Source organism: Balearica regulorum, chromosome 10 (genome assembly GCF_011004875.1).
Source record: "Balearica regulorum gibbericeps isolate bBalReg1 chromosome 10, bBalReg1.pri, whole genome shotgun sequence".
In the NCBI taxonomy this organism is placed as follows: Eukaryota; Metazoa; Chordata; class Aves; order Gruiformes; family Gruidae; genus Balearica; species Balearica regulorum.
The window spans coordinates 10,404,251-10,418,231 of record NC_046193.1 but is presented as its reverse complement, the minus strand read 5'-3'; the positions used below and the strand labels follow the sequence as shown (position 1 = coordinate 10,418,231).

The following is a 13,981-nucleotide window of genomic DNA, read 5'->3' as shown; positions in this document are numbered from 1 at the left end:
ATAGTGTTAAGTTCTTCAACTGTAATACTCTCATGAATACAAATAACTTTTTTTTTTTTAATTCAGAGGTGCATACTTTTGAGAGCTGAAAAAATAAGCAGTGTATTCTATTTAGTGAAACAAGAGCTATGAAGATCAAATGCAATGTTTTTGTTATTGCTGCTGTTGATAAAAACAGTATTTGTTTGAGCACTCTACCTTTTAGCTCCCTTTCTTTAAACTGGGTAATAGGAAACATCATTGCATCCGCAAGTTGAGTTGAAAGTACTGCATGGCAAGAGCTGAGCTGTAAAAGACAAAAGAAGGAAGGAAATTTTATGAAACCACTGCTGAGATATAAAATAAATAAAAAAAATTTAAAAATAGGTTGACATTGACTTCACTCGAAGACGACATGTATAACTCAAACATAATTTTGCACATTCATTTTTTTGCAGCTATTCTTTTCTAGGTTCCTGATCTCATCACCAGCTTTTTATAGAAGACCTTTAGAGTTTAGTAATTGTTCCTACTTTTCCAGCTTTATTCCAAGTTACTGGATCATGTCAGAAGATGGCCTCAAACATTCTGATGACTAGTCTACTTATTTCTCCAGTTTCCCTCCAGCTACATCACAGCCCATCTTTCACAGGTTACTGAGGTACAACAAATGTGTTCTTCCTCCCAAAATGCTGTTGAAGTTGTGTTAAAATTGAGGAGAGGGATCACAGAAAAAATCCTGATTCAGATCTGAATGGTGCTAAGTTGTCTTTGAGAAGAGTCAGTCTCTGTCTCCAATACAGACAGCAGGACGTTCTATCGTCAGTCGGGTATCTGAAATCAGGCTATACAACTATCCTCATGAAAAACAGTCTCTAACTGCCATTCTGTAATGTTTTTTGGTTGCATCTACAGTAAGTTAAATGACATCCTTTCTCAACAATGTATCCTCATTTTGCCAAATTAATTCTTTATCTTCAGGTTATATAACTTTAAATATATGCTGTAATATACAATTAAGTGTTACCTTATTGACAAATGAAAGTATTTCTGTACTTCCTGTTTTAAGAAAGGCTGAAATAATTAAGCAAGTTGAAGTCTATACATGACAACATTAGCAAAATAAGTGAAACAAATACAAGTACTTGCCTCATCTATCACTTTTGCAAATTGCTGTAAAGTGGAAGTCATAACTTCATCATCTCCCCCTAGTGGAAAACGCTAAAAAAAAATAAAAGGAGGCATGTTGTTGTTTGCAGCATCTTCTGCCTTTCACAAAGCTATATTAATCATGCCTATGAATATACTAGGCATTCCATTATTTTGAAATATTATACAGTTAAGATACACTGAAGCACTTTATTGTCCTGTGAAGAAGGAATATTGCAGGGGAGCTAAGTGTGTGTAATAAACAATTCTCATTTTTTTAAAATAGTCTATTTTTAAAATAGATTCATTAATCTAATTAATAGATTTTATTAATTAATAGATTTTTTTAAAAAAAATCAGGAAAGATAGACTTGACATCTACAAAGATTTTTATCCAGCTTTACAAATTATTTTAAAATCCTCAAAAAACAAGCAATATTTGGTGTTCATCTTAAACTTCTAGCTTTTAAATTATGTGATTATGTGAAATTTTTAAACCATTCAAAAGAGTTCACTTCTATAATGCCCTGATGGAGGCAAAAGCACGACCAAAATGGTCACAACTGAAAAAAAGAAATAATCCAGTTAAAACACTATTTGTGTATTTCCAAGCTAATTGCCTGACTGGGAAAAAAGCAGTCAAAAGGAGACAAATCAGAATAATAAATTAAAGGGTCCAATGCAAATTTAATTCTTTTAATTCACAGCAGTTGTACATAAAACACTTGGGAATATAAAAATCCCAACTTCTTTATTAAAAATTTTGAGCACCACCCTCCAGCTTGTTAGGTTACCCCCTCCTTCTCAATAAATGTAACAAACTGTAATTGAAATAAGGATATTTGGTGTATATTTTGATACCTGTAACTGCTAACAAATAAGAATACTGTGCCCTAATTGGTTCTTCTAATCTGAAGCTAGTTCTTTTAATTTTGATTTTGCAAATACTATATTTTTGCTAGAAAATGCCATAAACAATTCAAATGACAGTACTGCAGTTCCTAAAAAAAAAAAAAAACACAACAAAAAAACCGCAACCAAACCAAAAACCAGCAGAAATAATTTAATTCCTGCTACAATTTGGAGTGTGCACAGACATCTTAAACAGCATTTCCAGTCTGTCATTAGGAATATAAGAGGGTTTTTTTTAAAAAAAGACACTCTAAATTTCTCTCTTTCTCCATCTCTTCCTAATGGTCCTACTGAAGGTATGCATACTCACTATTCTTTTGGATCAGCACCACTGTGGTTTTGATCCTGTCTGCATTACACCTATTCGTTAGCAAAAATTAGCAAAAGAAAAACAAAGTGTCATCTCACCCCTCTAGAAAGATTTGCCAGACCAAAATAATTCATAAGTTGTACTTTTTCCAGTTCAGCTCATTAGGCAGAGAATGAGGATAGGGTAGCATCCTTAAAAAGAGTGACTTTTTAAGATGCATCTCGGAGAAGGGGTCCCAGCAGCCTTGCTACAAATAGGAAACACTTCATAGTACAGCCTACCGTAGAGAAAGTTATGGATTCCACAGTCTGTGCTTTCAGAGATGGAATTATTCTCACAATAAGAGTAAATTATGGTTGTTAAACAAAGACTGCTATGCAATCTCTTCTCTTTGTGACTAGTAAAATTAAAGCACTTAACAGTAAACAGGTCTATAAAACAAAAACAAAACCCCACCACTACCCTAAGCAACCCCCAAAACACTGATCCAAAAGTAAAATAGTCCAGAACTTACTAATACTCATCAGGGTAAGAGGAACTTCATTCTGGTTTAGTTGGAAGAACTAATATGAAGACAGTAGATTATTTTGGCAAAGATTAGAGCCACCAACTACAGCAGTTCGTTCTATCTGGACCAAACCTAAATACATTCTACAGTGTGCTCTGGGAGATAAAAGACTACAAAAATACACAGTCCTGACCACACAAAGACAACAATGATTTACACAGTACCTGTTTCTCATATTCCTTCAGAAGCTTTGAAGTCAGATGAGTTGCTGCACTTAATTCATTCTGATTTAAAAACAAAAAAACTAAGCTTGTTACTTCTTGATTTAAATTAATAATAAAAAAAATCACATATTTGAAACTATTATAGATGTGGAACTTAAAATCTGACTACAGATTTTCAGAAAACCTAAGCATCCTGCCCTTCCATTTCTCTAATATTACTGAGAGTTACAGGTTATCCATGTTTACAAATACCAAGTTCACAACCTGTACTGTGAATCCAATTTCTGGATTTTTCATATTATGCAGTGCATGTTTGCATTTAATTATTTCAAATTAGCTGCCCTAGTTACTGAGTATTAGGAATTTGTTATCTGTAAGGGAAAGAAAATATTACAATGAACCTCAGTACTACCTGGTTACTACCTGTACTTGTACACAGACAGGACCTAATTAGCAGATTCATGGTATGGGACAACTTCATCTTTCATAAGGCAATTGAAGGAGAAAGGACAGAAATTAAAAGCTAAATAGAAAGACAGTAAAATAAAACTACATAGCAGCAGATGGGAAACATTTTAGAAACACTTAGGAAATACAATAAAACTACTAGAAGACCAGAAAATCTTTTTACATGTCATAAGAAATTCTGTTGCAAAAGAAATCATAAGAATTTAGTCTTTAAAAGTCCCTAACATAGAGAAAAAGCATTTAATTCTTATTTTAAGTTTTAAAAAAATATTGCTTGTAATAATTTCAGAAAAAGGCAAGACACACAAAATGTGACTCAAAAGCCTTATAATGCATCCAGGAATTTCTTAACACTACCTGTGCATCATATATTCTGTGCATGGCTTGAAATAACTGATTGATGTAATTGGAAATTGCAGCAGCATCTTCTTCAAATACTCCCAGCAAAGACCGCGTCTGTAAAAATGAAAGAGTCAAAACACTAACATGTCAAGTTAGCAAAGTAGTATTTAAATGTAACAGAATTTCATTGTTTCAGGTTTATTACTGAAAAGTTTGTAAACACGCCAACACTGTTTACAGGAATGACACTCCATGCCAGAGAATCTTAAAGATAACCAAGCTCAGCCTCACTCCTATGGTCAGCCGCTCTCCAGGTTAATACGAGTACATTTTCAGAAAGGAAAGGACCAAGGGAGATGGATAAGTGTATAAAAAAGTGATGCGGGCAACTACTGAACGCACTATGGTTCATCCCAAAGGAAAAGGCTAAAGATGACTGGTATTAAATAGCATGCCAGGTATATACATTTCTTTTGCTGTGAGACCAAAACAAAGGCTGTGGCTTTCTGATACCATCCATCCCACACAAAGAGAGTTGCTGGCTGTGCTTGGACCTGTGCAGTAACAGTCAATTCTGTGATCAAAAGGCTGAGGAACTAAAAGCCAAACCAAACCAGAAGAGTACAACCTACATCTTATTGTTCTTAAAAAACATTTCTCCCCCTCACCACAGTGAAAGGAAGTGAGGATCTGTCCTTTTGTCCTTACCCCAGCTTGTCAGTCAGTCTGTTCCTTAGCTGGTGTCACCCACGAGCTTGATGACTATGTATCCTATTGCACTGCCCGCATCACTGATGAAGGTGCTTAACAGTACCCACCTCGAAATCAACCTCTTTATCATTGTCCACCTATTAAACTTCAAAACACCGATCACTACTGTTTAAGCCCAACCATCCAGCCAGTTTTTCCACTCAGGTTGTAGTCCATACTTCTCCGTTTTGGCCAGAAGGATGTTACCAAGGACCGTGTCAGAATCCTTGCTTAAGTCAAGGTAAATACCATCCACTGCTCTTCCCTGTGATGAAATGACTGACTCGGAATGAGAAGGCAATCAGGTTGCTCAGGCATAATTTGCCCGTAAGCTTAAACGAGATGCTGATTCAGTGTTCTTGCATCCTTTTTGCGCTTGGAAGCGGTGTTACTCCTCACCACAAGGATATCAAATAGCTTGCTTCCACCAAGACAAAAAACCAAAAGGGGGAAGGAGCAGAGAATGTATCTGTAACTCTGCACAGGCTACGTTTGCTTTTCCTCATCTAAAATATTTGTTGGGATGCTTGGATGTAGAGACAGGGGTATTGCTTGCAAGACCCACAAAATAAACCCTTTAACTCTAGTAATGTTTTACCAAGAGGACTGTGCTTTGTTTTTATTTTTACACTAAAATTAACGTCTAGACAGAAAACACAAAGAATCGTAACTACATAACTGTTTTTTTTTTTTCCCCAAAAAATATGATTGTTAAACACTTGAAATTGGAAATTCTCTTTCTTAGTCTTGCCTAGGCTAAATAACTGTACTTATGGGACCTATAAGAGAAGGAACTTATGGGACCTGGGAAAAGAATGAAAGACTGACACAAGTCTGGACATCAGGAAAACCTCTCTGATGAGATTAGCAAAAAGCACTGGATTGCACTGCATACAAATCGTAGGGGTTTTATTATTAGAAGTTCTCACTATGTCAAAGACTTGTCAAAGACTTTAGTCCATCTCCCCTTGAAGCACGGAGGTCTTTTTCAGCTACTTTTCTGATTTTCTGCTTTTAATGATAATCAAGGAGTACATATTAAACCTGTATAAAGTATATTATTTGACCATTCTTTTGCTATTAAATTCTTTTATTTAACTTTAATTGGATACCTGGTTTTGTCTCACAAATATGATCATACCATATAATGCCTTCAAGATACGTGAATAAAAAATATATAATCAAACATCATCATCAACACAATAAATCACTTTAATGGTGGTTCTAGCTTAGAAAACAAGTGGAAAAGGGGGGTGGAGGAGGAAAGAGATGGAGGAGAACTCAAATGTCTGCCAGGTGTGGCAACATGTTGTGTCATCCTAATAGCTGTGACTGTCCCATTGAAGGAGACACACATGAAAGAATGCAAAATAAAAAATTACATAGTACCATAACCACTGAATTATATACTCATGACCTTTAAACTTGAACATAACTAAACCTGAACTTGTAATTTTAAAGGAATATCATGTAAGGTTTCCGGATTATGCTTACTCTTTAAAACTGAACACTGTAGAATAAAAGCATATTCTGTAATAATAATTCTGTAATAATAACCTGAAACTGTAAACAAGTTATGGCAGACTATTGTTTAGAAAAAAATTAGAGGAATTGTTTACTCATGCTTCTGGTAAAACTGCATCATTTTCCATGTTCTTTAAGATGCTTTCATTCCAGAGCAGGTAAACTAGAAACTACCAGTGATAAGCTGCACAAAGAAACCATGTTAGAAGTCAGTGAATTATTAAGCATTCTATGTCATCATACGTATGCTAGTGTAACTGACATCAAGTCTCTTGGCTTTTTTATTGTGCAATGCTTCAGGAATGCAAATAAGTCTGAAGAGAAACTCTCTCTAAATACATATATAAACACTATGTGTGTAATATATGTCCTAAGTTAATATTTAAATTGCACTGTTTTGCATAGCAAAAGACAATGTAAAGTGGTATTTGGTTTACATCTAAAAACACAGTGGTTAGATTTTTATTCTGCGACGACAGGAAATTAATGGGTTTTGCCATTTTAGAAAAGCCTTTCCTTCCCTCAGATGCAGAATAAGTTTGATACGATGTTTATATACCTAAAGTTGGTGTCTGAAACATGTCTAAAGGTGCAAAACTCCAGTCCACAGTTCAGCACTAAACAATGACCTAGGCTGATGATCTTTTTCAATATTTCAATTATTTTTTTCAATATTCAAAGCATGAACACATCAATCAGAAAGTCACAGGAAGGTTTTTTCTTTCTTCAAGCAACATTTGTTGCCACTTTCCTTGCAGTGGTTTCAAAATAACAGAAATTAACTAAGGTAATGGAAGACTATAAAGTCCTAGTTCTGTTCTTCTAAGAGGTGGTTATCCAAATTAACCTGAAATATTTGGCTGGCTGAAATATGTAAAATTTTGTACCTAAAATAGAATATCAGCAAATCTAATAGCTTAAGCACATCAAACTTATTGGGCTGAGTTAGGCTTTGCTAGAATGTATCACAAATAAACTCAAATGAAAGATTCTAGAATTTATAATTATGTTCCAATATGTAACTTTTTTGCATGCTTCCCAAATGACATTCCAGTGCTTGGGAAAAAACCCAATAAATTCTACATCTCACTTTTTAGGGATCCTAAGTTTATCTTACGTTTAATATTTCCTATAAATACGAATAATTCTGACTTCTGTATACTGAGAACAGACCTTCAAGAGATAATTTTGTGAAATTACTATTATTATAACACTTTAAAGAAAAATTTCCTCTTCATGAGAGTACATCAAGTTTAGTTTCTGGGCCAGAGACCAGGCTAGATCTCATCTAACATCTAGTATTTGAGCTATACTGGGCACTGTCCTTTGGAAAGCAATGATACACTTTCTGCATAGCTGCCTTCTGTTGCCTTTTCTAAGTCATCCTTCCACTTGATGGAGATTTGTTAAAATGGTTATTTTAGGGCTTAAAATTCACTATTAAGCAAGTGAAAGTTTCTCTTCCTCTGCTTGAGGAATCAAAACCACCAATGTATGTGCTATTACAATATATGAAGTCTTGCTTATCTACATAAGCTATGCAGCAAAGCAAGGATCTTAATTCAAAAGGCTGCAATAAAAGAAAATAGATTGTAAACTTTTTTTTTTTCCCACATCTAGGAAGAGCGGTACAAAGTACTTGCTGTTGTCGCTGCCAGCAAGAGAAACCAGTGCAACTGAATAAAGCATTTCCTACTTAATAGTAAATGAAAGAAATGCCAATGCAATATATGGCATCACTGACAAAGGTCGAGCAGCAGAAATGGAAGTGCAGATATCAGAGCAATTAAAGGCCTCTCCGCACCACGCGTTTCCCACCTACTCAGGCATTAACAACAGCCACGATAACCTCATCTAATAACTGCTTTTCATACGTATCTATTAAACCTTAACGCGGTTTTAGTAAAAGGCAAAGATAAGAAAAATCGCCTTGGTAAGTGAAGACAGGTTTTGTCAACACGAGGTCTCCAAAATAAGTCATGAATGTAAACGCGGGGGTGGAGAAGTAAGGGAGTCAATGCAAGCTGCTACCCTGACGCCCGATGCTGAAGCACAGCGCCTCTGGAAAATCGTGACCGAGCTCGCTGCTTTACAAACAGCTCGCCCGCCCGCGGGACACCCGAGAAGACACGGCGATGCAAGCGGGACGAAGGCGCCGCGGAGACCGGAGCCACACCTCGCAGGGGGCACTGCCGAAAGTTGACAGCCCGAGAGCCGTGACTGCTGGCCCCGAGCCCCTGCCACGCCGCCGGGGCGAGGAGGATAAAAAGGCACCTGGCCATGCACGCAGCGTCCCTGCCCCGCTGACGGGGAGGGGCTCCCCCTCCCTCCCGGCCGCCACCGAGCCTCTCCAACGTCTCCCCGAGGGAATACGGAGGCAGGGAGCGAGAGGGGAGCAGCGCTAGGCCCGGCGGCCACGGGTCGGGCCCGATCTGGCCCCCACCCACCGGGCTGAGTCTCGCCTCTCTTACCTGGGGGCTGTCTTCCAGCGTCTCCTCGATGGGGAGCTTGTCGATGCCGGGCATGGCGGCCGCCGGGGTCGACTCTGCGCCGCTGCAGCTCCCGCACCCCACAGCGCGCCCAGCTGACTGCACCCCCCTCCCTCCAGTCACAACACGGACACCCCCGCCCCGCTTCGCGCCGGATGTCCCGCCCTCCCTGCTGCGCGCTTGGCCTTGCTATTGGTTCTTCCACCCAGCTTGCCCAGCTTGTTATTGGTGAGCGGGTCCATCTGTCTGGCTGGACGCCCGCGTGGGGCTGTTGGCGTCGTGAGGTGCGTTGCGCCTCTGCGTGGGCGCGCGGCTGTGGTCCCGCCCTTTGCCTTGGCGGGAGAGGCGCGCGCTGTGGCTCGGTGTCCTCCGTGCCCCGCTGCCGGGCGCTGCTCCTCGGGGGGGGGCGGGCAGGGAGGGGAAGTGCGTTCCTCCCAGTCAGCCGTGCCATCCCTCTCCCTGTCAGCAAAATGAGAAACGGAGAAGAGGGACCTTTTGCCGGTCAGATCGGCTCCCGCTTCTCGGGAGAGCGTCTCGTCACCCACTGCGCCGGGCCGCCCCCGGTTCGGGGAGGTGAGTGAGGAGCGGAGACAGAGACGTTTCTTCCCTGAGGTGTCTGTCCAGCGCTGCCGCGGACAGGTGATGGTTGTCGAGCGAAGTTGCTGGGAAAAAACAAGAAAAACTTCTTTTTCTTTTTGCGTTTGCTGTTATGTGCTCTCTGTTACAAATCAGCACGTCCTCTTGGCCCTGTTTGTCTAAATAGAACAGTTATAACACAGTTATCTTGGGGACAAAACCGTAGGGAGAGGAAGGCTGTTGTGTCACTGTCATGAGCGAAGCATCTCTTGATGTTACCTGGAGTACCCCTTTTGAGACGTCTTCTTTTATCCCTGTCATGTCTTCCTCCACCATCCACCAGGGCTTTTATCGAGAGTGTTTCTATCCCTAACTACCTAGTATTTTTTTGTAACCAAGTGATAGCTTCAGCTGAGGACCTGGTGTTCCTGCTTGTGTCTTAAACAGACAAAAACATTGCTGACCACAATTTTTCCCTTCAGAAGCAGGAGTATAATCGGTCTTAACGGACCTCCTACTTCCTTAGACTGGATAGGTTTGGTGCTATAGGTTGGTGGCCAATTTTAAATGCTGACATCTACGGTGAGGCCTTGCTGAAATTGAATCAGATCATTGTGCACTGTTTAAAAAAAGAGCATATTCTTGAATGTGTGATTAGTGTGTTTTGACCAAAGTTATTGTACTGGCAATTATTCCTGCAGCTTAAATAATTCATATTTTAAAGAGTAGGCCTCTTAAGAGTCATTGAGTATGTATAAGCGGCTAATCAAGAATATCTGTCTACATTTCCATTTATTTAAAAACATTAAAATATACGGTGTGTCAAACGAGGCTGCATAAAAATCTCGCTCTTAAAATTAACCAAAGGAAAACCAAACTGTACAGCATATTTGAATTTGCAAACTCGTTCAACTCTGAAATTACTTGATATTTCATTTCTGCATTTTAATAGATGAATGGTCACTTTTTTAGATACATTTATTATTACAGCTTAAAAAAAAGAGGCTGTTCCCTTGCTGGTTTTGCCTTTTTGTGGCTAGGCGTACTTGGTATAAAACCAGGTTAAAAAGTACACAGTCATCTAGTAGAGCAAATGATTAACTATTGTGCAGTCTTACTATGAAGACCTTTATTTGTGTTGTATCAGATCATGTTTTACCTTTAAAAGCAGATAAAGGAGAAGGCTGGTATTAAATTAGAAATCATTAAAGATTTTTGAGGGGTGTGTGGGATGTTCGTTTTGGGATTTTTGTAGGGAGTGGTGAGGAGATTTCAAAGTTGCAACTTAGCTGATGACTCACCTGACTGAAACAAGTCATACCACTTCTCTCTTTCCCTGTCATATGAGGGTGATACTATAGAGTTATTTTACAATGGATTTTAAAGATTATGTCTTATATCTGCAATTACTATGTGCCAGAGAACTAGCATTGGTTCATGACCTATATATATGCGCATAGCTTTCTGGTTTTGCAATCAGTTAACTTGTGACTAAGTTTTACAGCAGTCTTCTGTAAGAAATGCTCTCTGTTTTGTACTATAAAATCCATTTCCCTAGCAGAATTCAGGAAGGTAGTAACTTTAAATGGAATTGGTTTTGGTTAGCTTTGTATATCTACAGCTCTAAGTGGCAGAGGGAAAAAACCCTTTCTTGAGCTGTTATGAATACAAACAGCTCTTTGAGAATTAAATGTTTTGTAGAAGGAAAAAAAAAACCACTAGCAAACATATCTTTAATATGTAGATACATGCTTTGATACCTCAGCTGGCATGTAGCAGAAAAATGTGTCTTGTTTCTGTTGATCTTAGTGAGTGATTCAGTTTAATGATTCAGTTTGCTTTAGCAGCAAGAGGGGGCTTCTCTAATAATTTTGTAGTATACCAGGGCTTCTTTGAATCAGCAATCACCTTTTTAAATAGATCTCTTATGTTGAAACATTCTGTAAGATATTACTAGTCTTGTTCTTACCTTTTGTGTGCATTCTTTACAAATGTTACAAGGCATCCAAAAGTTTTGAGATACAAATTTGACAGCAATAGATGAGATTTGATAGTAATGAATTGAAGAATCTCTCTGAACCCTCTATCTAATAAGCTTGATTTTAGTGTTACACTTTTTTCAGCATTGTAGGCTTTTTGTTAGTATGTGATTTTTTTTTTGTTTGGGTTTTTGGATTTGTGGGTTGGTTTTGGTTTTTTTTTTTCTTTCTGCAAAATATTTACTAAAAGGCCTTAAAAATGTTTGAAACTAATACTGGCACTATGTAAACAGGGAGAAGAGCAGCCAACAGGTCTTCAGAGGATTCCAGATGCATCCTAATGGAGAGAACATTTTGCCTCTGGAAGGTAAAAGTAGCTGTCTGCATAAGGTAGGCTTTATTTGCACGTTACACACTGTTTAACATATTGTTTCTCAGACTTTTCCTAGTGCCACCCTTGGATTCACCTTGAATTTATCTGTGTTCACTTTATCTCCCTGGGTCAAAACAGCTTTTATTTCAGCCAAGAAATAGCTAACTGCTTTTAGTCATGTTGTGCAAAAATTTGTGTTAACAGTTTTGAGGTATTCTTGCCTAAAAAAACCTTTTGAGTTTTGAAGTTGGCTTTGAATATAATCTTTGTTACTCACATTCAAAACATACTTGAAAGGAAGCTACGTGCACCAGAATATCTGAGGTGGTGAAATACTGGTGTAGTTGGGTAAAGAAGCTGTGGGAGAGGTGAAATGAAAGGCAGGTTTTTTGAGTGTGATAAGTAATCAAGAAAGATTATATATATACCTTTTTTAACTTTTTAAAAAGTTGAAAACATTGTACAGGCTATTGTGAAAGGTGACCTGGCAGTGGAGTAGCAATGGGTGACAATGGCAAAAGGTAGCAACGGTAGGCATTGGGGTTTTAGACCAAACCCACCAAGAACTCTTCAGCTGGTATTAACAGAGTCCTTAGAGGCTTAAAATCTCTGAAGAACAAGAGCTTCATCTATGAAACAGATGAACTCTACTGTCCCTGGGCGAAAAACAGTGGTGCAAAATCTGAAAGGGAGATTAGTTTGCTGCCTCATCAAGTATTGATGCTGTAAGAGGATTGGATTTGCATATCCAAGGAGCAGTGATTTCTCCTATTATTGATTACTTAGAGCAACACAACAAACATTAAGTTGGAAATCCTAATTGTCCCTACAGTGGTGTTCAGCTAAAACTCTATAGGTAATTTCATATGGGTTGCAAGGGAAATATTGATAATTTCTAATGGACCAAAATAACTAAATACAGTTTTTGAGTGAAGACTCAAGGTCCATTTATACTTTCAGTGGGAATTCCTAGAAACTTAATCTACTTATTTACTACCAGGTATTCTGGGATCTAGAACTTTTTCTGCCCTGTGGAAAACACATTTTGATCCTCATTTCTCATGGAAGCCCCATCCAACCTGACCTTGAACACATCCAGCGATAGATACAATGGAATTTTGGTATACTGCAGACTTATCTTTAGAATAATTTATCTTTTCTTGTGAATTTTTTATGTGGAGCTGCATTAGCATTATAAAGGTCTCTTCAATTTATAGTGTTTCAATTTCAGTCAGTTTCTCTGAAATTAAAGAGCATAGTGTGAGTATCTACCTTGTAAACTTCTGAATCAGTACTTCTGCTCCTGTATGCAGTTGCAGCCATGAACTCTTTAAAAATAAGAGTGTTGATATGTTTCAGTGACTGCATTGCAGTCTCCAGGTCTGATTCAATTCAACATGGAGCAAATGAATGTAATATGGTTATCTTAATAATAACACAGTTTCTAACTCAGATAACATTGCTGAACAAGATTAAGAGCTGGGCAAGCCTCAACACCAGATGGCAGTATCTGGTGAGCTTCTGACTTGTGCCTAATGACTAAGTTAACTGGTTTTGGCCTATTTTATGAAAATTCTTATTGAGAGTTACCAAGATCTCTTTTCTCTGAAAAGTCATTAAAAAAACTCTGTAAGAATGAGTGTTTCTAACTGAGAGTTAAAAGCAGACTACACTGAAGAAGTTATTTTTCTATCTTCCCCAATCTCAGAGAGACCAAAGGTAAGTCATAATTACTTGGTTAACACAATGGTTAGCTTTGGGAAGTTATGTGCCTCTTGTACGTGTCTCTCTTACCACCGCCTGTCTTTATTGATAGTTCTTGATAACTTCCTGAACACCTAGGAAGGTATTTACTACTTAGGGATTTGAAGTATGTAGTAATCCGAGTCTCAGCTGTGTGGCTCAGGTTAATTTCATTCATATTCATCCAGGAGAAATAAATATTTTCTGAAATGTGTTTTGTCTCAGTGCTTGTGTTGGTATTTTTAAGTTCTTTAAAAAAATAGTGGGCTGTATTTGGAAACTAGCTATTTATATTATAATCCTTAAGAGGTTTTTTGTATTATTAAAGTCCACGTTAGTTTCTGGATTCATCATCCTATCAGTGATCATGCTTTTCACCTCTTTGGGAAAAAGAAATTGGTAAGCAGCTCAAGTTCAGTACAGAAGGAATTGTATTTTCTTCTTGACTTAATGTGTTTTGTGGGATTATTATTTTTTTTTTAAACTGGTGTTCTGTGTAGAGATTGTAGAGGCAGAAAACTGATCTACCAATCATTGCCATATAAGAGGCTTTGCATTATCTCTTTAGTAACCTCTGGACCTGGTGTGCAGTCTGAATAGTCAAAATAACTGCCTGCAGTCAGTACAGCTGTTGCCTCAGGACTCCTCTTGAAAC

General features: G+C 38.2%; 1 protein-coding gene across 1 annotated transcript in view; it reads right to left on the bottom strand.

The window, feature by feature from the left end:
• Positions 1–8,819, bottom strand: part of APPL1 (adaptor protein, phosphotyrosine interacting with PH domain and leucine zipper 1) — a 31,354-nt gene extending 22,535 nt beyond the window's left edge. Inside the window, exons 1-5 of the mRNA XM_075762026.1 lie at positions 8,638–8,819; positions 3,908–4,006; positions 3,083–3,142; positions 1,129–1,200; positions 199–286 (exon numbers count right to left, since the gene is read on the bottom strand). Of these exons, the coding sequence (XP_075618141.1) occupies positions 199–286; positions 1,129–1,200; positions 3,083–3,142; positions 3,908–4,006; positions 8,638–8,691 (373 nt within the window). The 5' untranslated portion in view covers positions 8,692–8,819. The remainder of the gene's footprint in view (positions 1–198; positions 287–1,128; positions 1,201–3,082; positions 3,143–3,907; positions 4,007–8,637) is intronic.
• Positions 8,820–13,981: the final 5,162 nt, after the last annotated feature.